Source organism: Garra rufa, chromosome 4, assembly GCF_049309525.1.
Source record: "Garra rufa chromosome 4, GarRuf1.0, whole genome shotgun sequence".
Taxonomy (NCBI): Eukaryota; Metazoa; Chordata; class Actinopteri; order Cypriniformes; family Cyprinidae; genus Garra; species Garra rufa.
In genome coordinates, this window is record NC_133364.1 from 52581656 (window position 1) to 52609271 (window position 27616).

Here is a 27616-nt window from a genome sequence, read left to right on the forward strand (position 1 = left end):
AGGTCCTGGGCCGTGGAGCAGTGGCAGACCGTGGAGCAGCGGAAGCCTTGGCGGTGCAGGCAGAGCAGGAAGCCATGGTGGTGCAGGCAGAGCAGGAAGCCTTGGCGGAGCAGGCAGAGCAGGAAGTTCATAAATGGGTGCCACCCTCTTGGGAGGTTCTGCTGTGTACGCCGCCTCCTTGGGAGGTTCTGCAGCTGGTGCTGCCACCTCTGGAGGCACTGGCGCAACAGACTCGTGAACAGAAGAGGCGTCTGAAGTAGACTCGTAGACAGACATGGCCTCTGGAGCACAGTGTGCATCCCACACACTCATAATGGCGATGACCATCACAGGCAGTGCAGTGGATAGAGGGAGGCCCACTGGGCTAGTGGGTGTATGGATTACTGGGATGCCAGCAGCTCACACTGACATCAGTGGTGGGTCCATTACACTGGCAAACATGTCATGACGAGGCTCTTGAGGATAAGGAGAGGCGTTGCGTGGCTCTAGCAGATCAGACAAGGCGTGGCATAGCAGATCAGATGAGACATGGCGTGGCTCTGGCATAGGGACCGTGGATTGGCTTGGCTCTGTCGTGGCGGCCATCTTGTGAACAGGCTTGGCGGCCATCTTGTGAACAGGCGTAGGGATGGTGGCCATCTTGTGAGCTGACTTTGGAAGGGTGGCCATCTTGTGAACAGGTTTAAGGATGGTGGCCATCTTGTGAGCTGACTCTGGAAGGGCGGCCATGACAGGTGTAGACTCTGGAAGGGCGGCCATGACAGGTGCAGGCGTGGCGTGAGCAGGCCCTGGAGCGGCAGGCTTGGTGTGAGCTGGCTGTGGCTTGGCAGACATGATGTGAGCAGGCTGTGGCTTGGCAGGAGTGACGTGAACAATACCAGACATGACAGTGGGGACGTGAAAGCACTCTTGTGTTGTGGGTATTGTGGGGTGGCAGGGTCCTTTATCCACAACCCCTACAGTAAAATGTGAGTCAGCCAGCGAAAGAGCATGATCGATATATTTCTCAAGAGTCCAGTGTATTTTGCCTCCAGGAAGCTATGAGCGAAAGGGATCATTAAATCCCACTCTAAAAATGTCCTTGAGCGCCACGTCATTAAAACCCACTAAGTCACAAAGTCCACAAAAGTCCTGAACGTACTCCCCGGTCTCCTTGGCATAGGCAGAGGAGGCGTGAAACTGCTGGGTTCATAATTTGGGTCGTGTATTCTGTAACAATTAGTCCACTGAAGGCAAGATGTGCAGAACCCAAGTGCAGTTTATTTACAGCGATGAGAAATCCATAATCCAAACAATACTCCACACAGTGACGAGACTTGACTTGACTTAACAGACTTGCCATGAACTTAAACAGACCTGATACAGCCATTTAAGATATTCAAGACTTTTAATAGATAATTTTTTAATATATTAAATTTGATCAAACTGAATTTAAGACCAAAGGACCCAAGCTGACCTTGACTTACCATGCACATCTTGGAGCCTAGTTGTATGTAAATTGAGTTTTTTTTTTTCTCCACGCTGATCTTTCAGTCTCCTACTGCCTAGTTCATCTGAGAAGCTGGATCATTGGTTAGAGTACAACACAGCATCCTAACACGGGCCTCAACTGATGCCCTCCAACAGCAAAACAGCCAACCTAAAAGGGTGTCAGGCACATACAGGTCCTTCTCAAAAAATTTGCATATTGTGATAAAGTTCATTATTTTCTGTAATGTACTGATAAACATTAGACTTTCATATATTTTAGATTCATTACACACAACTGAAGTAGTTCAAGCCTTTTATTATGTTTTCATGAGCTGTTTGCCAAAATCATCAATATTAAAACAATAAAAGGCTTGTACTACTTCAGTTGTGTGTAATGAATCTAAAATATATGAAAGTCTAATGTTTATCAGTACATTACAGAAAATAATGAACTTTATCACAATATGCTAATTTTTTGAGAAGGACCTGTATTTGCACAAAAAACATGGATAGGTTACAAATAATTGTCATGGGAATGTAGTTTTTTTCAGTTGGAAAACATTAAAAACAGCATTTACCTGGTACATGTGTGTTGAATAAAAAACCTTGTTTTTGTCAATAAATAAATTAATAAATAAAATAAAAATTAATTTATCTTAAAATGTAAATTACAAATCTGTAATTCACAAATCTGGTGTCTTCACATTGAAGAATCCGCTCTGGTAGCTGCCATCTCATGAAACCCCAAACATCCAGACACTAGGTCAGCCAGTATTCCAGTCATTTTAGAATAAGCAATGGAAAAGCAGTTTAAAAAAAGGTACAGTATATCAACAGCTGTTGATATCTTAGTGTAGAGTACTTGTATTAAGTATTGTGAATTGTATTAACATTAAGATGCTTTAAGATATGCATTTTGTACATTTATTAATTACTTGCCCTTTATTATCTACCTTGATCCAGGAGATTACCCAGCTAACAATTTTTGGTTCCCAGAACGTTCCCAAGAACTTTCCCTGTTGGTTAGCCAGGAAAGTTTTAACGTAAATACAGTGTTTAGATTAGGGGACATTCCCGCAACCTAAAGAGAACGTTTTATTTAACTAGGATATCATTACATTTGTTTCTTACCACTGAATTGATGATGATGTGCTTCCCTCTTTTGGTAAGTAAACAAAAACGTCTCTGTTAACTGTTAACATCATGCTCTCTTCAATTAGTTGTGTCAAATCTGTGTGTGTGTGTGTGTGTGTATATATATATATATATATATATATATATATATATATAAATTATAAGTAATTATCCATTAAAGAGATCAATCAACGAATTGTAGTCAGGGGGGGAAACAAACCAACGCTCTCCAATGACTTTGTATTACAGCCTCCTTGTCATTTCTGACTTATAGAAAAAAAACAGAACAATGTCTAAAAGCTGCTATGTGACAAGTTGAACAGTAAACAAGCTAAAAAACACAGAACTACGTTTTTATAAGCTGTTCTAAACCTAAAAGAAAAACGAGTGTTTAAGAATACAAAAGTAGAGCGCAACATGTCTTATTACTCTGAGAACTACGTCTGCAGGAGGGAAATTTAATGGCGGCAGTAAACATTAATTATTTTTAACCATGTCCATTATTTCACCACCCTGAAAGGAGGAGATATATTGAGAAACTAAATTTTATTGATCCATGTCAGTGCACCTTTTCCTTACCTTCCTTTTGTCGAAGAAATGACCCAACTGAATGGCTCAACGTGAAATACCCTGACATCTGACAACTATTTGTGTCTTTAAACACTCGTTTTTTGGGTCGACAGCTTATAAAAACACAGTTATGTGTTTTTCACACTGTGCTCCAGTGTTTCACACTATGACATTGGGATGTAAGGTACTCTGATTTGGTTTTGGTTGTTCCGTTCCACTGGGGATTAATCTTGACAATTTTCTTTCTTTGGAGTATGTGTTTGGAGTTTGTGTTTGGAGTATGTGTCTCCAGTGTGTTTTGGAGTCTCTAACAAAGATAGCCTTGTTACAATATCAGGTCTATCATTAATAAAATGTTTTTAATTAATGATCTGACTGCCACGATGCAGACTGGAACGGACAAACAACAACATTATATAAACGAAAGCCTTTAATAATCCACAGGGAGGTACAGAAAACGCAGGAGAACACCAAAAACAACAATGCCAGACAAGGAACTAAGCAAACACACCAACTTATAAAGACACACTGATTAACGATGACAGGTATAGGGAATCACAGTAGCGAGGGGAGAAACCAATACGCACAGTATAGCGGGGGGAGACACTGGGAGAGACCAACATAGACAGTCCAGGGGTGTGACACTGATCTCTTCACATGGCCTAGTTTTTTTTTTTTGGACTAAGACTTGGCCTAATAAAGGTGATTGGACCCTTTTGCAGAACTCTCTAAGGACTGTGGGTCAGGGTGGGGGTGTTGCTACTATTTTTAGGAAGGTGCAAGTAATTAAAGTGGACTTGACTATGCCTGTTATTTTTGCACTTTTATACAGACCTCCCAAATATAACAGATTTCATTTGGGGATTTTTGATAACTCACTGTAATAGTCTTGTTATCCTAGGTCATTTTAATATTCATATTTGTTGTCCAGATAGGCCCCTAGTACAAGATTTTTTTAACCTTTCTAAGTCAGTAGTGGGCTGTACTCACATACAGTACAAGGCCATACACTTGAGTTGGTTTTGTCCTGGGGTACTCCGGTGTGTAAGCTGGCTGTAGAAAACATTGGGCTCCCAGATCATTATTTTATTCCTTTAAAAGGTACCTATTATTCCCCTTTTTACAAGATGTAATAAAGGTCTAATGTAAGAACGTGTGTGAAGTTTCAGCTCAAAATACCCACAGTTCATTTATCATAACATGTGGAAAATGTTATTTTGGGCTGTGTCTATAAAAGAGCTGTTTGTGTGTGTATCACAAAAAAACACCTATGAGAACGAACCAGGACATCCCAGAATGGTTATTGGATACATTAATGGATACAATAATGTCTGCGTAGAGTTTTTACAGCCCGTTTGCAACAACGGATGAACAACACAAATACACTGAAAACGTCTACTGTATGCTTTAGCAACATGGCACATGCACACAAATGCTGTTAAACGTTAACTAAGCACTAAGCCTGCCTTGTATTGCCCCTCATCCACAAAGTAGTCAGGAGAAAATGATTTGTGCAGACATAAATGTATTTAGGTGGTTTTTGAAGCACTTTACCTTCAAACATAAAAGTAATACACTGTGTCCTCAGTGTCTCAGAGAGAAATTAAGAGAAAATAGACTCTTATGTTCAGTTTAACATCCAAACACAGAAGACTGGGATTGCTTACGAGACATTGTTGACATTTTAGCTGATTGAGGATGGAGAAAATAGATAACAGTGTACAACCAAACAACCCGCTGAAGGTGGAAACTATGGTGGTAATGCAGGACTGTCAGTCAGGGGCCATGGACAGGACCTAAACAATGTGTCGTCACACTGATTTGAGAATCAAAACAGCAGGTCTAGTCAGACTGATTTGGTTTAATGGGGTTTCAAAAACCAAATATTTTGTTAACTCTTAGAACAATTCTGGTCCAAAAAAACAAAAACAAAAACAAAAAAAACGGGGGTTGGGGGTTCCTCTCTTTTCTCTTCTTTTAACCTTTTAATTACCTTGTGAATGACTGCTAATCAATTTGGTTTCCATGTATTTACAACAAGAAGGACTTGTGAATATTTTAAAACGCAGCTCAAGTATTTTATTCTTAACTACTGATTTCATAAAGAAAGAACTCTTAGAATTTACTTATTCTTTTACTACATTGCATCATGTATTTCCTTGTTGATGTAACTCTTATCATACCATCCAAATGTATTACTACAGTCAATGGTTTTTGCAAGTCAAATATGCCTCAGATTATAAATACTACCTGACAAACACATTAATGTTGTTTGTTTTGTCCTCTAAACAGGCTTTGTGGGTGCAATCTCACTGCTCAGTCCTGTCGAAGTTTGTCTTCAGCTCTTCAATCAACAAATTGTGTCACGAGAGAGCTGGACCTGAGTAATAATGACCTGCAGGATTCAGGAGTAAAGCTTCTTTCTGATGGACTGAAGAGCTGTAAGATGGAGATACTAAGGTAAATGGTTTTCCATTAAAAAAATTATATATATGCATATATATATATATATATATATATATATATATATATATATATATATATATATATATATATATATATATATATCAGTCATTCTTGAGACATGGGACAAAACATGTCCACCAATTATAACTGCTATTAGGTTTAAAAATAAAACATATTTTCAATTGTAAATGCTATGGGGATTAATAATAGAATGTATTTAACACAATTATCCCCTTCAATTTCATTTGCTCATTATGATGTTAAATCTATGACACTTATTGTCTTCTCACTACATCTAAAACTGTGTGTCCACAGAGAAGGGTTTATTCATTCATATGCTATAAAATGGATTAAAAAAAATAATGATGAAAAAGACCTTGTTTTATCAAAGGCAACACTTAATAATATCTCATATTAAAGCAAGGTTGTTTTTTCAGTCAGACATGTGTGTTTATTAAGGTTTCGAAGGTGTGTCCTCACTTTTTGTCAACACCGTCAGATATTACTTAAAATGTAATAAAATCAGGGAATATCAGGGGCTATCACTCTAAAAGGACCCCCTTGCCACAGTCCTTTTCTGCAGAGTACATCAATGTCACACAGGCTCTGCTAAGTTTTATAGTTTTAGAATATTTTAATTCTAATGTTAATATTTTGTGTGTCACAACTATGATATGTCAACACCAAACATCCAATTTGTGAGAAAAATTATTTGAAATCTTTAAACCATTTTATTCTCCTGAAGCAGGTTCCATTAGCCTCTAGCATCAACAGAAAAAAAACAAAATGTCTACTACATGAACTCCATTTGTTTTGTGAAAGAAATGGCAAATTTGTCAACACCGTCAGATGTCACCACCGTAAGATTTTGTGTTCCAATAATATATCAAAATACTTAAATGTGACTCTTGAATAGAAGCTTTATAAACAATAACATACTCACTGTTTGTTGTGGTTGTTTTAATACAGTAATTAATTGATTCAATGTATTTGATAGTTAAAATGACTACAAATTCAGGTTTTGGTCAACACCGTCAGATGTGTCAACTCCGTCAGTTCTGTCACCTCCGTCAGATGAATATTTTGATGATATTTCATTATGATATTTTATATTTGTTGTGGAATTGTTGGTCACATGTTAAAGTGTAATCTGTCTACTAACATGAGAATGTGTTTTGAAATGTTAAAAACATCTAAAAAGCTGTTAAAAATAAAGTTGAAATTATATTACACATTCCAAGTTAAAAAACACATTTTTTTTAAAAAAAGAGAAAAGTTGGGAGGTTGTATCAAAGCATAGCTCAGTAGCTTAGTACATATAAGATACATAAATGTAGTTTCCTTTGTCTGAGTACAAAGTTTAAATTTTTTCAATTTTGCACCCTGTTTTGTCCCACCTCTCAAGAATGACTGGTATATATATATATATATATATAAATATATATGCAGTGAAGGAAAAAATTATTTGATCCCCTGCTGATTTTGTACATTTTTCCACTGACAAAGAAATGATCAGTCTTTAATTTAATGGTAGGTTTATTTGAACAGTAAGAGACAGAATAACAAAAAAATAAATAAAAAAACAAATCCAACTCTCTTCAATAATTTATGAGCTGAGACCTAGTCTTAGAATTTTGACACACTTAAGACTTAAATTTTACTTTGAGGGGCTTTATATATACGGCCCCTGGTGGCCAACTACAAGAAATGTCTGACCTCTATGATTGCCAACAACGGGTTTTGCCACCAAGTACTTGTCATGTTATTTCACTCATTAAAACGCAAATCAATGTATAACTTTTTTCAAATGCATTTTTCAGGATTTTTTTTTTTGTTTGTTTTGTTTATTTTGTCTCTCACAGTTCAAATAAACCTGCCATTAAAGTTATAGACTGATAATTTCTTTGTCAGTGTGCAAACGTACAAAATCAGCAGGGGGTCAAGTAATTTTTCAAATAATATATATATATATATATATATATATATATATATACAGTATCTCACAAAAGGTGAGTACACATTTCAGCAACCAGTTTAGTATATCTTCTCAATGGAAAATACTCTAAAATATATCCAAGTTTCATTTCTATAGTAATCAATGTGCAGCTTGTATAACAGTATAGATTTACTGTCCACTGAAAATAACTCAACATACAGCTATTATTGTATGTTGTTTAACCATGCAAAGCCACATGTCCTATTCATCATGTTTATGTTTTTGTCAGCTTGACAGTACCATACAAAGTTGTGTATTTTGTGATAGAGCAGTTAAAATTTAAGTACAATTCTCTCATACTGACCACTGTAGGTTCAACTTGGCATCTCATGGCAAAGAACTCTCTAAGGATTTGAGAATTAGAATTGTTGCTCTCCACAAAGATGGCCAAGGCGACTAGAGGTTCAGTAACACCCTGAAACCGAGTTACACTACAGTGGTCAGGGTCATACAGAGGTTTTCCAAGATGGGTTCATTCGGAACAGGCCCTGCAAGGGTCGATCAACGAAGTTGAGCACTCGTTCTGTGCATCAGGTGCAGAACCTGGCTTCAAAAAACAGATGCACGAGTGCCTCCAGCATTGCTTTAAAGGTTGCAGAAGTAGAAGGTCAGCTTGTCAGTGCTCAGACCATACGCTGCACACTGCAACAAGTCGGTTTGCATAGGTGTCGTCCCAAAAGGAAGCCTCATTTGAAGCTGGCTCACAAGAAAGCCTGCAAACAGTTTGCTGAAGACAACCTGTCCAGGAGCATAAATTACTATAACCATGTCCTGTGGTCTGATAAGTTTAAGATAAACTTGTTTGGTTCAGAAGGTGTCCAGCATGTGTGGCGATGCCCTGATGAGGAGTACCAAGAAAATTGTGTCTTTCCTACGGTCAAGCATGGTGGTGGTAGCATCATGGTCTGGGGCTGCATGAGTGCTAATGGTACTGGGGAGCTACAGTTCATTAAGGGAAACATGTATTTCATTATGTACTGTACATTCTGAAGCCGAACATGATCCCTTCCCTCCAGAAACTAGGCCGAACAGCAGTATTTTTCAACATGATAACGATCTCAAACACACCACCAAGATGACAACTGCCTTGCTGAGGAAGTGGAAGGTGAAGGTGATGGAGTGGCCAAGTATGTATCCAGACCTGAACCCTATTAAGCACCTGTGGGGCATCCTCAAGCGCAAGGTGGAGAAGCACCTTGTGTCTAACATACAGCAGCTCCGTGTTTTCATTATAGAGGAGTGGAAGAGGATCCCAGCAACAACCTGTGAAGCTCTGGTCAATTCCATGCTCAGGATGATTAAGGCAGTGCAAGATAACAATGGTGCTAACACAATATATTGACACTTTGGACAAGTTCACCTAGGGTGTACTCACTTTTGTTGCAAGCTATTTTGACAATAATGGCTGTATGTTGAGTAATTTTCAGGGGACAATAAATCTATACTGCTATACAAGCTGCACATTGACTACTTTAAAATATATCCAAGTTTCATTTCTATAATATTGTCCCTTGAGAAGATATATTAAAAGTGTTTTTTTTTTGCTGAGTGTTTTTTTCACACTGTGAAAATGTGCTGTGCGCTCGGTGTTGTAACAATAAGCTTCTATATTCTTTCAGGCAAAGAATTGACTCGTACAATGAAGCAAAACAAATAAACTCTGGTCAAAAAAAAAAAAACCCTGTTCCTCTGCAGTCCAATAATAAACAGAGCAAACCATTACAGAATTTACATGGGGGCATGCAACTGATATACACATAAATCTAAACATATTAAAATAATATCTACTCAAGCACTTCTAACTGTAATGTTACATTTATTTATTTAAATTATGGCTCTTACACTCGGTGCTGAGAGTTGATACAATATATAATTTGGGTGAAACGCAGCCCTCATTACTGTCTCTTTTTAGTCAGATAACCAATTAACCAATAACATTTTCAGCTGGCTAAAAATGCTTTGGTGGACACGTGGCCTTAACATCGAATGTCTGGTTGTCAAACTAATATTATGTGGGGTTGTTTTTGTAGGTTGTCTGGCTGTATGGTGACAAAGAAAGGCTGTGGTTATTTGTCTTCAGCTCTGAGTTCAAACCCCTCACACCTGAGAGAGCTGGATCTGAGCTATAATCACCCAGGACAATCAGGAGTACAGCGGCTCTCTGAAAAACTGGAGGATCCAAACTGCTCACTGGACAAACTTAAGTATGTTGACCAAGATGAGTTTTGTTTTTTTTATTATTTCAACTTCTCAGTATACACATGTAGCGGAGGCCAGCGATAGTTGCTGGTAAACCTCACTCCCCTGATCTCAAGAGGCGCACTAGCAACAGACGCTAGAGACTGCATAGTTACCAAAATGATCACGGTTATCAGTATTATCACGGTATTGTTGAAATGTGCTGGAAAGTTCAAAAAGTACTGACACATAAATCACTTCACCAAGTTTTATATTTAAATTAAAATAAAATTACTTTTTGTTTGCATAATCACTAAAACAATATTACCAATGATGCCTGGATTTTAAATGACAACACGACTGACAACAGTTTATCTAATAGCATGTTCAAATATATCTAATGTAAATGTTCAAATAAAGCTTTGAAGAAGTTCATTAAAAAGGTAAACCTCACATTTCAGCCTTTAAATAAAGAACAGGGTTAAGTCAAAATGGTAATTGATTTATAAATGTTTATATGCATTTTATTTTCTCTATAAATTATTCTAGATAACTTCTGATTTGTGTAAATGTGAAGAATCCACATAAGCTTGTTTTTCATCAACTGGTCAGAATTTACAGCAGGGCTTTTTTTTTGGTCAGACAAAAACTGCACACAAGCTGAATGTAAATGTCAGTCTCTGTAAATCCATTCTATGACAGCAGGTGGTGCTTATGAAAAAGATGAATTAGAGCTGTTTCCGTGAACTCCGTGGACAAAGCAGTATTGCAATTAAGAACACTTCTTTAGGTATTACGTGGATTGAAGATAAAAAAACATGCCATAGAATCTGAAGACAGTCAGCGGTACATTCATATAATTAATTTATTCATATATTAATTTGTATAATTTCTTTAGCACATTTTTTAAACCTCCCAGTTTTCACACAAAACGAAACTACTCTGCGTGCTGTGCACAAGTGAGACTGTTACATAAAACTGTGCTTTATGTTGTATAGTATTTATTTATCCTCAGTTGTTCACATTGCAGTAATCAAATACAGTTATAATGATGATTAAAATATGAAAAGGTAATACTAACCGTGGAGAATTTTATCATGATTTATCGTCTAACCGGTAATCGTTACATACCCTAGTTTTTACTATCATTTATCAATTTCAACACATCTTTGCTGAATAAAAGTATTAATTAAGAAAAAAGAAAGAAAATATGTACTGACCTAAAACTTTTGAATGGTAGTGTATATTGTAACAAAATTTTTATTTTGAATAAACACTATTATTTTTTTATTATTATTATTATTATTATTATTATTATTCATTGAAGTATTCTGAAAAAGTATAATATGGCCGAAAAATATTAAGTGGTTTCCAACATTGATTATAAATCAGCATTTTAGAATTATTTCTGAAGGATCATGTGACACTGAAGACTGGGGTAATGATGCTGAAAATTCAACTTTGCTTCAAAGGACTAAATTATATTTTAACCCTCTGAGGTCTGAAGGGGGCCCAGGATACGTTTTGACATGCCCTGACATTTGTTCTTTTGTTTATCTTAAAAACACATTAAAGTCTGATTACACTGTTTTCAGCACAAACTGGGCTCCAATAATATGTGAGCAGCATGAATGTACATGTTTGTGTTCTTGAGAAAGCAACGTTTCTGCGTGGTTAGGAAAATCAATTTTTTTGTAAGACATTTTGTGTTAGAAAGGTGGTATGGAGGGAAAGACAATGCCCATGAATATTTGATGATTCACACCTGAGAGACTGAGAGAAAGGGCCTTCCACCAAAGAGCCATCAATGTGACTGTGAATGTGAGGCAGGTAAGAAAGAACATGAGGAGATTAAAATAATGGGGTTTCTGATTATTTGTATTTTATTTACAACACAGTATAATCAAAGATATACACAGTGAAGATCAAAGACACATTATTACGCTTTCTAGGCATATATTTTTCATGTTTGTCTTTAATAATCTGAACAAAGTAAATCCAAACACAATGAAGCAACACAACCATGACACATATGTTGAAGACCCAACAGTGAAACTCTAACAAAACAGTACTGACCAAAAAAAAAAGTCCATGTGGGTGAGAGTTAGTGATAGGAAGTTAAGATAATTTTGATGACGAAAATGATCACGGTTATCAGTATTATCACGGTATTGTTGAAATGTGCTGGTGTCACACCCTCAGCACGTTCCCTCAGTCCCAATCACTGCGATCCTTCATCAACCAGCCAATCCCCACTGCACCACGCCCGTGAACAATCACCAGAGCTCTAATTACCGTCACCTGCACCAGCAATCACCACTCCCTTTAAATACTCACCTCTGCCATTCACTCACCGGCTGGAATCAAAGTTACATGGACACCTCTCTGTGGATCTTCTCCCCCTCCTGTCGATTCTCCTGTGCTCCTTACGGACTGCATGTGTGTGAACCTGTGAACACAAATTATCCTCTTTAAGGGAAGTGACTTTTGCTCTTGCTGACGTTTGTCAATGAACTGGTATTTACCTGTCGGACTGTGTTTGAAGACTCGTATACCGAAGTCAATACTCACCTGTTTTCACCTGTTTGAAGTGTGCACGTCTGTTAATAAATATCACGAAAGATACTCACCCTCTCCTTTTGTGTGTGGACGTGACAGGATTCCAGCCCACAAAAAAGAAATTCCTTCAGCTCACTCATGGAGGCGAACGCAGCATTCACCGATGTCTCTCCCGACCCATTAAAAATGTCTGAGGCTGAGGACAGGCTATGGGGGCTACGGCAAGGTGGGCAGACATTGGAGAGGTATGTGGAGGAATTCCTTGAGCTCTCCCATCGGGTGAGCTGGCCCGACGTCACTCTTGCTGTGGTGTTTCGGTTGGGACTGGATGAGGAAACAATCCGATGCACCTCCCCCATATGTGATTTCTCCTTGATTGAACTAATCAACCTCACTCTTTATATAAATGGCTCTAGTATCGAGGTTAAAGAAATAAAGAGTGATGGTAAGTTTCCTCGTCCAGCCCTCTACGAAACCCAGCACGTCTCACCGGCTCACTCCTCGCCTGGACTCCCCACATACCTCACCAATAGCTCCTCCCTCCTCGCCAGCCCGGAGCTCGCGGCCAGCCCTCCAACATCATGGCCAATCTTGATGGCCAGCGTGCTAGACCCACCATTGAGGTCAGTACGGGCCGCCACGCCAGCTCACAAGATGGCCGCCAAACCTGATTCCCGGCCAAGATGGCCGCAGTTCCTGATTTTCCGGCCAAGATGGCCGCTGTTCCTGTTTTCCCGGCCAGGATGGCCGATATTCCTGAGTTCCCTGTCAAGATGGCCGATGTTCCTGTTTTCCCGGCCAAGATGACCGATGTTCCTGAGTCTCCAGCCAAGAGGGGTGAAATTGACATTATGGATATGGCTCTCCCTATGGAGTTCACGGCTCCAATCCTCTCTTCTGAATCTCCGCTGGTTCCGCCCAGCCCTCCAGTGACCGCGCCGCCAGAGCGCCCTCCAGTGACCGCGCCGCCAGAGCGCCCTCCAGTGACCGCTCGCCCAGAGCTAGCTCCTTCAGTGTCTCCGCTGGAGACGCCCAGCCCTCCTGAATCTCCGCTGGGGTCGTCCAGCCGTCCAGAGCCCGCTCCTCAAGAGCGCCGTCCAGACCCCGCTCCTCAAGAGCGCCGTCCAGAGCCCGCTCCTCAAGAGCGCCGTCCAGAGCCCGCTCCTCAAGAGCGCCGTCCAGAGCCCGCTCCTCAAGAGCGCCGTCCAGAGCCTGCTCCTCAAGAGCGCCGTCCAGAGCCCGCTCCTCAAGAGCGCCGTCCAGAGCCTTCCAGAGCCTTCGCTGGTTCCGTCCAGCCGTCCTGAACCTTCACTGGTTACGTCCAGTCCTCCAGAGCCTCCGCTGGTGCAATCCAGCCTTCCAGAGCCTTCGCTGGTTACGTCCAGTCCTCCAGAGTCTCCGCTGGTGCAATCCAGCCTTCCAGAGCCTTCGCTGGTCCCGTCCAGCCGTCCAGAGCCTCAGCTGGTCCCGTCCAGCCATCCAGAGCCTCAGCAGGTCCTGTCCAGCGATCCAGAGCCTCAGCTGGTCCCGTCCAACCATCCAGAGCCTCCGCTGGTCCTGTCCAGCCTTTCAGAGCCCACTCTGCCAAACGGTCCCTCCAAACCCCTGAATTCCCCAAAGAAAATTTTGGGGGGGCGCCATATACTCCTGGCCAACGTGGCCGGGCCGAGGACTGAGACCAAGGCCACGGGGGCTGCCCAGCCATGGCCACCTGAACTGCCTATCCGGCCATGGCCGCCTGACCTACCAGGGCCACCCAAACTGCCTGTCCGGCCATGGCCGCCTGACCTACCAGGGCCACCCCAACTGCCTGTCCAGCCGTGGCCGCCTGACCCGCCATGGCCACCCGAACGGCCTGTCCGGCCGTGGCCGCCTGACCCGCCATGGCTTCCTGTTCCGCCCTGGAGGCCTTCCCAACCCAGCAAGGTCCTGCCCCGGAACGGCCTCCAGGGCGCCCGCCCCCCCTCCCTGGTGTTTCCATCACAGGAGGAGATAATGTCACACCCTCAGCACGTTCCCTCAGTCCCAATCACTGCGATCCTTCATCAACCAGCCAATCCCCACTGCACCACGCCCGTGAACAAACACCAGAGCTCTAATTACCGTCACCTGCACCAGCAATCACCACTCCCTTTAAATACTCACCTCTGCCATTCACTCACCGGCTGGAATCAAAGTTACATGGACACCTCTCTGTGGATCTTCTCCCCCTCCTGTCGATTCTCCTGTGCTCCTTACGGACTGCATGTGTGTGTGAACCTGTGAACACAAATTATCCTCTTTAAGGGAAGTGACTTTTGCTCTTGCTGACGTTTGTCAATGAACTGGTATTTACCTGTCGGACTGTGTTTGAAGACTCGTATACCGAAGTCAATACTCACCTGTTTTCACCTGTTTGAAGTGTGCACGTCTGTTAATAAATATCACGAAAGATACTCACCCTCTCCTTTTGTGTGTGGACGTGACAGCTGGAAAGTTCAAAAAGTACTGACACATAAATCACTTCACCAAGTTTTATATTTAAATTAAAATAAAATTACTTTTTGTTTGCATAATCACTAAAACAATATTACCAATGATGCCTGGATTTTGATGCCTGACTCGGATCTTTGAATCTCGTTCATCAAAATGGAGAAATCTATTTTAAAATCATTTCGTTCATTTTAGCAGAATATAGTTAATATGTTCAGTTAATAGCCAAATTCCCCAACACATCTACTTACGCAATGTTTCATTTACGCAATGCACCAGTATGTATATTGTGCTAACACAATATATTAACACTTTGGACAAGTTCACTTAGGGTGTACTCACTTTTGTTTCCATCTATTTTGACAATAATGGCTGTATGTTGAGATATTTTCAGAGGACAGTGAATCTATATGTAACGCCAGGCCAGCAGAGGGAGCCCCTACTCAACTCTGACTGTTACTGCTCCCTCTGCTGCTTCTCTGGTTATTTCCTGTTTGGCATCCATATAAAGAAGGTCATGCCGAACCGGAAGTTGCGAAGTATTGTTTTGCTGTTGTGGACTCTACCAAGCGTTTATCCTTGTTTTCTTTGCCTTGTTGTTTTCATTGCCATTGCCATTGCTTTGTTTTGTTTTGTTTCATAGTCATAGCCATAGCCATAGTTTTGCCTTGTTTCTTTGTCTTGTTATTTTGTTACTTTGGACTGCCCTGTTGGATTTCGACCCTCGCCTGTATTTTTGGATTACGCTGTTTGCTGGTGTTTGACCCTGCCTGTCTTGACTACGATCTGTGTAATAAAGCTTGCATTTGGATCTTCAACGCTGTTGTCGAGTCCCACGTTACAGAATACTTCGCCTACCACAGATCCAGCAGCTTTCTACACAGATCAACCATGAAACCAGCAGTTTCCCTCATTCGTCTCCGACAAGGTAACCGACCCTTAGAGCATTATGTGGAGGAATTTTGTGGACTTTGTGGCTTGGTGGATTTCAATGATGTTGCCCTTAAAGGGATCTTTTGTAATGGACTTAAGGACTATTTATACCATCTCATGCCAGATAAAAGATGCTGCCACACTAGAACAGTATATTGACTGTGCACTCCGGTTGGCTGGTTCACCATTTACTGTGGGAGTTGTGGGTGAGGAACCCCACAATCCCACAGTACCAACACCACCAGAACATTTACACATCCCATCTGTTATGTCTGGAACGTCATGCCTGCTGCTCCAAAGCCTGCTCACGTCACGCCTGCCAAGTAGGCATGGGATGATAACCGGTTTCAAGGTTTACCGCGGTTTGAAAAAGTCACGGTTTCAAAACCGCAAACAAAAAATTTATACCGTTCCTACGATATGTTCATTTTCTGTGTTGTCAAAGTGAAAGCGCAGGACTCGCTACTAGGTTGTGTGTGTGCGTAGCGAATACAATGCAGCCCCTCCTCCACCGGTTAGTGCTGCAGGCGCGTGTCTGTGAGACTCGTCACTCAGCAGTAATATAAGTTCAGGATGGCCAAAGGAGGTGAACCCCCACAACACAGAGTGGGGAATAGCAGACTATATGTACTAACCTTACGTTTCTGTGACTGAACATTAGTAAAACAAATTAAGTTAAAGTGAAATCACGTCTTTGCTTTTAAGCCTTCTGCTACGTTAAAGGTGCAGTGTGTAGGTTTTTGCGGCATCTAGTGGCGAGTTTGTAAATTGCAGCAGTCCACCGCTCAACCCTCCCTTTACAGAACTATGGAAGACCATACAGGATTAAAATCTCACCTTTTTTGACTGCAACAAATAGTGATATTTCTTTTAAAACGTAATTTAAGGAATTATATTTACTTAATCATTTAATAAAACTTTGTTATTGTGAATATTATTGTTACTTGTTCATCATTGTGTCAGTGTTTTTTTTCGCAAGCTGATAATTCTAAGTTAATAAAATCATAATGGTTCATTAAGGTTTTTATGCACCCCTGAAAACAGTTATTGCACCTCTGTCTAGAGATCATATTAAATATTACATAGTGCACCTTTAACATTAAAAAAAAAACTCACTGGCTCTGACATGTCTTTGAGTGTTTGTTTATTTTTGGAACTGTCACTAATGGTCATATTTTTGCTTTGATTTGTGATTGCATTTTTTCTATTAAGAAGGATTTGTTTTTGAAAATTTTATTTTGTTTATTATTGTTGAGCTGCAGGCTTAGGCTCACACAAGTGACTGAAATTAAATTTAACCCTCCTGTTACCCTAAAATCCGCTAACACCTTTTTCCCACTGGGGTCAATTTGACCCCAAATTTAAAACCTCTAGAATATGATATTTTTTTGCTAAAAGGTTAGTGTCAGGTAATTGATGTCTTTGTTGACTACTTAACAACACTCTGAAACACCCCCCCACTTTCACTGTCAAACACCTGTGACAAAATCTCACTGACAGAAAACCTTTGCGTAGAGGCCATTTTTGATTGAGAGAGCAATTCAACTGACAGTGGTTCTCGCAATACTACAGGTATGGTTGTGTTAGTTTTATTTTTTATTTTTATTATACTTAGCATATAAAATTATAGTGCATATTATAAAATCATAGCATGTTATAGTGACCTCAATATCACCCAAAACAAATGTGTGTAAATTTTTTATATTTCTTATGTTTTATACAGCTAAAAGAACCTGGGGTCAAATTGACCCCAAAGAACACTGATGTAACAAAAATGTGTACAGGGCATTGAACAAATAATATCATGTTAGTTTTATGTTTACCAAGTTTTCCCCATTAAATTAGGAAAAGTCATTCAATCTGAAGCAAAAAAAAAAGTCAATTATATATGTACATACGTTAAACATTGAATGGGGTCAAATTGACCCCAAGGATAACAGGAGGGTTAATTAAGAAGATTCAATTATTTATTTTAATTATTTTGCCTGATGTTCCATGTTACAAAATGTTCTATATGTTTCCTAAAATAAAATATACTGTGTTCAGTTAAAAAAAATAAAATTGTTTTTTTACCCAGACATTTAAATTTAACATTGTAGAGCAGTAATTACAATACTGTGATACCGTGAAACCGTGATATTTTTATCCAAGGTTATCATACCGTCAGAATCTTATACCGGCCCATGCCTACTGCCAAGCCACAGCCTTCTTACGTCACATCTACCAAACCACAACCTACTCTCATCACATCTGTCAAGCCACAGCCGCCTCACACCATGCCTGCTGCTCCAGGGCCTGCTCACAAGATGGCCGCCCTTCCAGAGTCAGCTCACAAGATGGCCGCCACGCCAGAGTCCCCGGCCAAGATGGCCACCACGACAAGCCACAGTCCTGATGCCAGAACCAGCCCACATCAAGTCTGCTGCTCCAGAACTAGATCACGCCATGTCTGTCAAGCCACAGTTACCTTATGTCACGGCATCTACCAGGCCACAGCCACCTTACGTCACAGCATCTACCAAGCCAGTGTCCGCTAGATTCACGTCCGCCAAGCCAGCGCCTGCTAGCGTCACGGCTGCCAGGCCACATCCTGTTAACGTCATGTCTGCTTCTCCTAAACCTGCACCAGCTGCTGTTCCTCCAAAGTTATGTCACGTCACACCTGCTGTTCCTGCAAAGTCAAGTCCCGTCACAGCTGCTGTTCCTTTAGAGTCAAGTCAAGACACAGTTTTACATCCAAAGTCAAATCAAGACACCACAGCAGCTCCTGAATCACATCAAGTCACAGCTGCTCCAACAAAGTCAAGTCGCAGCTGTTCCAGTTAAGTCAAGCCAAGCCACATCTGCTTCAGTGAAGTCAAGCCCCAGCTGTTTCAGCAAGGTCAAGTCAAGTCACAGCTGTTCCTTCAAAGCCAAGTCAAGTCACAGCTGCTCCTCCAACGTCCAGTCAAGTTACAACCATTCCTTCTAGGCCAAGCCAAGTCAAAGCTGTTCCCTCAAAGCCAAGTCAAGTCACAGCTGCTCCTCCATCATCAAGTCAAGTCACAGCCGCTCCTTCAACATCAAGTCTAGTCACAGCTGTTCCAGCCAAGCCAAATAAAGTCACAGTCATTCCTTCAAGGTCAAGTAACGTCACAGCTTCTTCCCCAAAGCCAAGTCACGTCTCGCCCAAGTCCAGATCCACGCCATGCCTTGTCTGACCTGCCAGAGCCACGGCATGTCTCGATCGCCAGTGTGACTGATGTCAGTGCAGGCTGCAGGCATCCAAAGCCACGCAGAGCCTTCGCTCCCAAGCCACGCAGAGCCTTCGCACCCAAGCCACACAGAGCCTTCGCACCCAAGCCACGCAGAGCCGACGCTCCCAAGCCAAGCAAGCCACGCAGAGCCGATGCTCCCAAGCCAAGCAAGCCACGCAGAGCCGACGCTTCCAAGCCTCACACCCTCAAGCCCATTGGGCATCCCACTGCACTACCTGTGATGGCAGTGGCCATTTTGAGTGCGTGGGCTGCACACTGCATCATGGAGGCCTCGTCTGTCGACATGTCCGCTGCGCCAATGCCTCTTATGGAGGCGGCGTCCACGGCGGAACCCCCTGAGGAGGCAGCTCCTGCTGCAGATCCTCAAAAGGGGGTAGTACCCAAGCTCCCTGATCTACCATGGCCTCCTGCTCTGCCTGCAATGCCAAGGCTTCCTGCTCTGCCTGCTCCTCCAGAGCTTCACTGTCTGCCATTTCTTCATGGTCCAGGGCCACCTCTGCTTCATGATCCAGGTCTGCCATTGCTCCATGGCCCAGGTCCTCCAGAGCTTCACTGTCTGCCATTGCTTCATGGTCCAGGCCCACCTCTGCTTCATGATTCAGGTCTGCCATTGCTCCATGGCCCAGGTCCTCCAGAGCTTCACTTTATGCCATTGCTTCACGGTCCAGGCCCACCTCTGCTTCATGACCCTATATAAATACCCTATGCCATATAAAGAAGGCCATGCCAAACAGGAGGTTGCGAAGTATTGTTTTGCTGTTGCGGACTCTACCAAGCGTTTATCCTTGTTTTCTTTGCCTCGTTGTTTTCATTGCCATTGTTTTGTTTTGTTTCATAGTCATAGCCATAGTTTTGCCTTGTTTCCTTGTCTTGTTATTTTGTTACTTTGGACTGCTCTGTTGGATTTCGACCCTCGCCTGTATTTTTGGATTACGCTATTAGATTACCCTGTTTGTTCCTGTTTGCTGGTGTTTGACCCTGCCTGTCTTGACTACGATCTGTGTAATAAAGCTTGCATTTGGATCTTCAACTCTGTCGTTGAGTCCCGCGTTACACTATACTGCTACACAAGCTGCACATTGACTACACTGTTAGACATTTCTGTAATTTCTACAGTTTTTTACTGTATATCACCCAGTATAAAACAGCAAATTCCCTTTAAAGTAAATAACTGTAATTCCCTTTGCATCATGGGAATTTTCTGTGACGTCAAACACCACATACAGAGACTAACTGTATTTTTAAAAATTGAGGTATACTACTGTATTTGTGGTAACGACCTCTTTGGCGCCACTCCATTGAGATAATTATTTTCCTCATTTCTTACATTTGGACTGACAGGATTTTTCGCCACAGGAGTTTATCCTTCGTTTTAGAGACAGTGCGAGTGGAACAGCGTATTTAGAGTACTACTGAACCTTTAAAAATATACTGGGGCATCAGTTTACTGTCCTGCATCTATTGTGGATAGTTTCACGAATTATAATGGTTTCTATACGGTCTTTTGTCGCGTCGCGCTGCTCGCGTCTGAGGACACGGAACCAGCGGGGCAGAGCCGGGGGTTTCCCCCGGGGATGGAACCCGCGAGCGGGAGAGTTCCGAAGAGCATCTGCGCTGTGTATTGACGCACCTTACAAGCAAGCAAGGTAAAATATATATATATTTGTTATTTGTATGTCTGTTTGTGTGTGGTTTGTCAGATTTTTGCCCAACAGTTTAACCTAGTAACATTTACTCGTCAACATTATGGTACATAAACTTTACCACGGTAAACTGCGCTGTACTTTCAATTAACAAACGACGCTGTCAGCTTATTAAATTACCAAATTAAATTATTTTAACGCGCAAAGCATAATCTTATATTAACAGTAAGTTAGCTAATGTGAAATTTTGTTCAGGTGTTATTTAATGTTCAGCAGTAGCCTATAGTTGAGAATACAAAATCGTATGTTAACTAACGTTAGGTTAAACAAAAGTTTTATGAAGCTGCCTTTTTTAAATTGAATTTAATATTTACTGCATTTTGTGTGTGTTTAAAGGCAACTCAAATGAAGCATCACAGAGGACAAGGGCAGGTTACCCACGCTGGGACTAATAATTCATGGTAAGAGAATAACTTCACTATGATTTTGAGAGGTTTGTGTATTGCATATGGGGGTTTGTCTTTTACAAATGTGTAATTTCTTTTTTTCTTTTTTTTTTAGGGAACAAATTTCTCTGTGTAACAAAGTGGACGGTGAGCAAAGGTGACCTATGTTTTGGAGCAGCACCTGGAATGCCATTTGATGGGAGAAAGAGTGAAGATGCAGTGTTCCAGCATTGGAATATTTTTTTCTGTGTTTCAGTGTTATATATGCAATGTTTAAATAAAGAATGTGATATTTTGGAATAATTGTGTCTGTTTGAATTGAATATCAGTAGTATAAAATTAATTCTATATAAAATTATAAAATTTAATTAAATCTATACACAAAACAGTGAATTACAATAATATATGGCAGTACATTACTACAGTACCTTACTGTAAACTGAAATAAAGTTGGGTACTGTAAATTCTAATTACAGTAACTTACTGGCAACAGTGTTGCCAGTAAGTTACTGTAAAAACCCTTTGAAATGTCTAACAGTGTACTCTAAAACATGTCCAAGTTTCATTTCTATAGTATTGTCCCTTGAGAAGATTTACTAAAATGGTTGCTGAAATGTGAGGGGTGTACTTACTTTTGTGACATACTGTACGTACATACAGTGTACTGAGTACACTGTATGTAATGAGTACACCCCCTCTGAATAAATATTAAAGATGTATTTTCTTAATGATCACTGATATAGTTCATGGAAAGATAGCAAAATTTATGTATTAAACATATACTTAATAAAAAAACAAGTAAGTAAATTAGCATTGCAGAAATGAGTACACCCTAGATTTAATTCAGAAAATGTATAATAATCTAGTACGTAGTATGTCCTACAGAACTTTTAGTATAGTGCTCTGACCCTTCCTGGCACTAAGTGTACAAGTTCATGACAAATGTTCACCTCTGTCCTGTTTAACTCTTGGAGGACAAGCTCCTTAAATGCCCTGGTCTTTAATGGGGAGTTTTGCTCAGCTCATCTCTACAGAATCCTTCACAACCGCTCAAGAGAATTAGGATTGAGTGAAATACATGTCTACTGAAGCATTTTAACCTTGGGAGAATGAATATCTTCATTGTCATGCTGAAAAAAATTCCCAATAATGCAGGGAATGATGGGAGGGTAGCATCTTTAGTTTCAGTTTTTTGTATTACATCACACAGTGGTGTGTGAATCACAGCATTAATAAAGTCCCTCACACCTTCAGCACTCATACATCCCTACAGAAGAGCTTTACTAGCACTGAACGTCACTGTGGGAACCAGGCACTTCTCACTGTACTCCTCCTCTAGCAACACTAGAACATTTTGGATGCTTTTTGAATTAAAATGATTGACTTAGTCTTTAGAGACCAGAGTATGGATTCCCAGAAGTCTATATTTTGTAAATATGGGCATTGGAAGAAGTTAAATGAGTTTATTGTGCTTTGGCTACATTAGGTAGTTTCATATATGTATGAATATATTTTTGGTTTATATTGAAACTGTGGCGGGACAGATTAGACTGTAGCTGGCCGCCACACTCTAGTTAATGAGTGGGAAACACTGGCTTCCATACCTCTGACTTTTTATGTGAAGGTGTGGTTGATTTCGGGAATGCACCTGAATCCACCATTTTAAGCAATGAATGAATAACAGACTCTCCGTTGTAACATAGCGCAAGGTAAATAAGGGGATGACACCTAGTGGATTAGACTAGTAATAAGATTAACGTAAATCTTATGTTTAATGCTTGTGTAAATAAATATAAAAAAAATCTATATGTGGCCTTTCAGAATCAATTTTGACTTCTAAAACTTTGATATTACTAACTCTTTGATGAGAAAGATAATGCAGCTCTTCAGCAGTAAACCTATTTTATTGATAAAATGGCGGGTCAGCGCTGAAGTTTCTGTGTTGCTGAATGTGTGTGTGATCTGTGTAAGGGACTGAACGTTAAAGTGACCAGATTTCTGATATTAAAACCGGGGACATTTCCTAGTTCAGTGGGCAAAATATCACAGAAATCTCATTTATTTGTGATCATCTACAAATTAAAAAACGGGGACAATATATTTTTGTAGCTTATGCTGTTGTTTATTAATTGTTGTGGGTTCTATATATTAGTTAATAATTACAGTCATGTTTGAGGATCTGATTTACCCTAGTATTTTTTTTATATATATATAATTCACCAAAAAAATCACGCCATGAAAAATATACCTAATCACACTATTGGAAATAGCAAACATATCAAAACAATACTATTGTACAATTATGGCTTTACAAAAACTGTATTTAACATTTTCACAAACTGTGAGTACAGAAATGACAACTTTCCAAATGTTATGTTTGCTTTTGGACATTGATCTTTTCTATCCCTAATGAAGATTGTTATTTTGCATTTTAGGCTCATTTTGACAACAAAGTATGTGCCTTCTACAAATGTAATTGTGCAAGTATAATTGATTCGTTTATTTTATTTCTGTCAAAATAATACAATATTTCAAAAAATCTAATATCTAATAAAAATCACATTGTGAAATAAATAATTATATCTAATACACAATGGTCACAATTACCCTTTAGAAATTATTATAAAGTAAATTATCTCTAAAGTATATTTTCATTTATATTTCCATTTTGTAGCACACCAGGGTGACTAGGATCATGAAATTTTCCAGGAGTAGAAATATAAGGTAATACAAAGGCCACATTGCCTCAATCATTCATCACAATGACAAAAACCAAAGAATATACTGTAGTTCTGATGTGAAGCAAAATAACTTACTACTGTACTGCATCTTGTATATTCATGGCAGTTATTGTACAATTTCTTGTCAAATTTATTCATGAGCACTTTATGACACACAGATAAGTTACATTATTGTACGATTAAAGTATAAGACGCAATTCATCGCTTCATTTAGAAATAATGTAAAATAAACTAAATGTTTAAAAGCATTAGAAATTCCCTTCATTCCACAAAAAAAATCCTGTAAATTTAGCAGTGTTCAGAACAGAAAAAAGAATGAAAATATAAGTAAGAAACAAACATAAATTCACTGTAAACATTTATTATAAATGTTCAGCCTAAATATTTAAATAGAAACTGAAACTAGCGGCGAGGTTGCAGGAAAATGCACAATACAAACTCAGTTGCCCTTTCTCATTCGTCACCAATTCTAATGTGTGCAGTTTGTACTTGGCCTTGATTGCTTTATAACTCGCCTTGAAATCACAGCATGTTTCAGATGATAAAAACATGATTTATAATCCAGAAAATACAGTACTGTATCCATTTTCATAAAAATGTGAAGAGGAAGAAGGCATATCTTTGCAAGATAAAACAATTTATTTCCATGTTTTCTTCATGAAATTACAGTCCCGTGAGCAGGAGGATACAAACATGGTAAACTGAAAAAACACTGGTAAAACACACCAATCCAAGGCAGTTTTCAAAACAAATGAGGACTTTCACATTTTTAAAGTAACTTATTTACAACTGTGTCAGTTTAGTAGGGAGTATATTTTAACTTTTTATTTTGTATTTGCTGTGTGTCTTGGACGCGGCCTATTTCACTAAAATCTGAAATTACATCAGTGCAGGGTAAAGTTAGTTCCGCTACAGGTCTGTGTCTATAATATTAGTGTAAGATCTTTGTTAGCTCAAAGAATTTAAAATGATCAATATGTGTGTGCACATGTATGAGACTATGCTTCTCTCATCACATGTACACAGTAAATCTCCACCAGGTCTTTTGACCAATGAATAGAATGGAATGAGTTATTTAAAACATACATTTCAGTCAGGGAAAGTAGTTTAACTCACAGGAAAATGTGTATAATAATCATCAGTAAATATAAGCATTTTGCAGTTTCTGATTAGTAACAGTAATGATGATATCGACTTGTTTCTTTGTCCAGCAAATTCTTCAGTGATATCGATTACTCTTACGTCGGCTCGTCGTCACGGCAACGTGTTTTACTTATCAGAACAGAGTTAAAACAATTGAATAAAATAGGGCTTAAGGTAGCAATATAAGATCGAAATAGTTTAAGTGACTATTGTAATGTAAGCATTCAACACAGAGAATCATTATATGTGAATATATGGTTGTTTATTAAACTATTCTACTTACAAACGATCGCACCTAGACAAACGTACATAAAACACAAATAGACAGAGAACACGTGAGAGAGAGTATGAGAGAGAGAGAGAGAGAGAGAGAGTTGCATGGTACAGGAATGAACGGTTCTGAACAACCTGAAATCGTTTTTCATAAAACGCCTTAAACGCAGCTATATACGTTTGTAGAAAGAACGGATACTTGCAAGCTCTTGTTGTTGTGCATTGGTTCTGTATGTGCTCAGTTCAGAAAGTCCTTTTCCAGTTCCTTGAGAGTTGTTAGGCCGCATGGCTTCGAAGAAGGGTGAGTAGGCCGCATGGCTTTTCAAAGCATGGTTGCAGGACGTTCGTTAGGCCTCATCTTCAATGCTAGGTGAGCCGCCCCTCCCCCATGGATATGGGGAGGTGCAGGATGACGTGTGTCCGAGTCGAGGAGAAGGGAAGAGAGAGGGAGAAGAAGAGGTGCGTGACTTTTAAACCTCTAGGTCGTTCACGCCCACAGTTGGATCTTGTCCAATCCGGTTGATCTGAGTTTTGAAGGGAAGATTGAAAGTCTTTGTATTCCACCATGGTGTTTTGCATGTGGAAGCTGATTGGTTGTTTCGCCACAAAACTTCCAAAAGTTCAATAATACCTAACAAGCAAGGAGTTATTAAGATGCAACAAATATTAACATTTAGGAGATCATAAATGCAGCTCATAGACACCAAACATGATCTATGTATCATCTCGGTTGAATGAGTGCTTCTAAATGTGAGAGTCTTAGCATGCACAATAATTCACCTATTGCGGATTAATGTTTGAGACAGACATACATAACAGAAACAGCAATATAAGAAAAGGTAACACATTGGTACGTGTACATTTCTATATAACTGTATGTGGGACTGTATGTCTGAATAAGGAGGGTGTATCTCCCTGCATTCCTGTAGGCTGTAAAGAGTCTTATCTTGATGGTGGGGGATGAGTTGGATAGTAACCAGGTCTGGCTAATAGCAAATAGGTGTTAATCGCAAAGTTATTTAAGGAATATAACAAGTTATTTCATGTCTGATGGGCTCCATGCACTACATTAGTATTCCCTTTTCTAAAATAATGCTTCTTACCTTTTACTGTTTTGTCTATTTTCCAAGTTTGTCAAGACAAACTCCAAGTTGACTAGAGTTAAACTATTTTCCCTGACTGAAATGTATGTTTTAAATAACTCATTTCATTCTATTCATTGGTCAAAAGACATAGTGGAGATTTACAGTGTACATGTGATGAGAGAAACATAGTCTCATACATGTGCACTGGCATGATTCTAGCATGATTAGCAAGTCACTAGCATGTTTCTAGCATGATTAACAAGTTACTAGGATTTTCATGATTAGCGTATTGTTAAAATGGTTTAGAAAGATAGAGAGATAGAGTTTTAATGAGTCTCCATAGAAGGGAAGCACCCTAGCAACCCCATTTAGTGCCTTAACAACAACAACATAGCAACTACTCACATCATTGCAACCACCCAAGTACCCTAGCAACTGCATAGCGACAGTTTAATAAATGACTGAATGTGTCTCTGTGTGTGTTTTGTAGTGTGGATCATGGAGGAGAATCCAGGATTACAGCAGGAATAAAGAAATGTACGTATAAACTCTCTCTCTCACACACACATATATAACACACACACACACACACACACACACACACACACACACACACACACACACACACACACACACACACACACACACAGCTGTAGTGATTGTTGTTGTAATAAATGTCTCTGTTCTTGTGTTCAGATACCTGTTTTCTCACACTGGATCCAAACACAGCAAACAATTACCTCATTCTGTCTGAGGAGAACAGAAAGGTGACATATGTGACAGAGTATCAGTCGTATCCTGATCATCCAGACAGATTTGATCGTGTATATCCTCAGGTGTTGTGTAGAGAGAGTGTGTGTGGACGCAGTAACTGGGAGATTGAGTGGAGCGGAGGTGTGTATATATCAGTGTCATATAAGAGCATCAGCAGGAAGAGACTGGGTCATGAGTGTTTGTTTGGATCTAATGATCAGTCCTGGAGTTTGATCTGCTCTCCTGACAGATACTCATTCACACACAATAACATAAAGACTGATCTCCCTGTGAAGCCCATCATCAGTAGAATAGGAGTGAAAGGTGTCTATAGAGTAGGAGTGTATGTGGATCACGGAGCAGGAACTCTGTTCTTCTACAGTGTCTCTGACACAATGAGCCTCATCCACACAGTCCACACCACATTCACTCAGCCGCTCTATGCTGGGTTTGGGTTTGGGTTTTATTATTCTGGATCATCAGTTTCACTGTGTTGA

At 40.0% G+C, this 27616-nt stretch overlaps 1 protein-coding gene across 1 annotated transcript; it reads left to right on the forward strand.

Moving 5' to 3' along the window:
- The first annotated feature begins 313 nt into the window (after positions 1-313).
- LOC141333012 (uncharacterized) lies at positions 314-27616 on the forward strand. The gene is made up of 6 exons (XM_073837962.1): positions 314-416; positions 938-968; positions 5467-5634; positions 9667-9840; positions 26857-26903; positions 27063-27616. Exons 1-6 carry the CDS (start codon positions 314-316, stop codon positions 27614-27616), a joined length of 1077 nt encoding a protein of 358 aa, XP_073694063.1.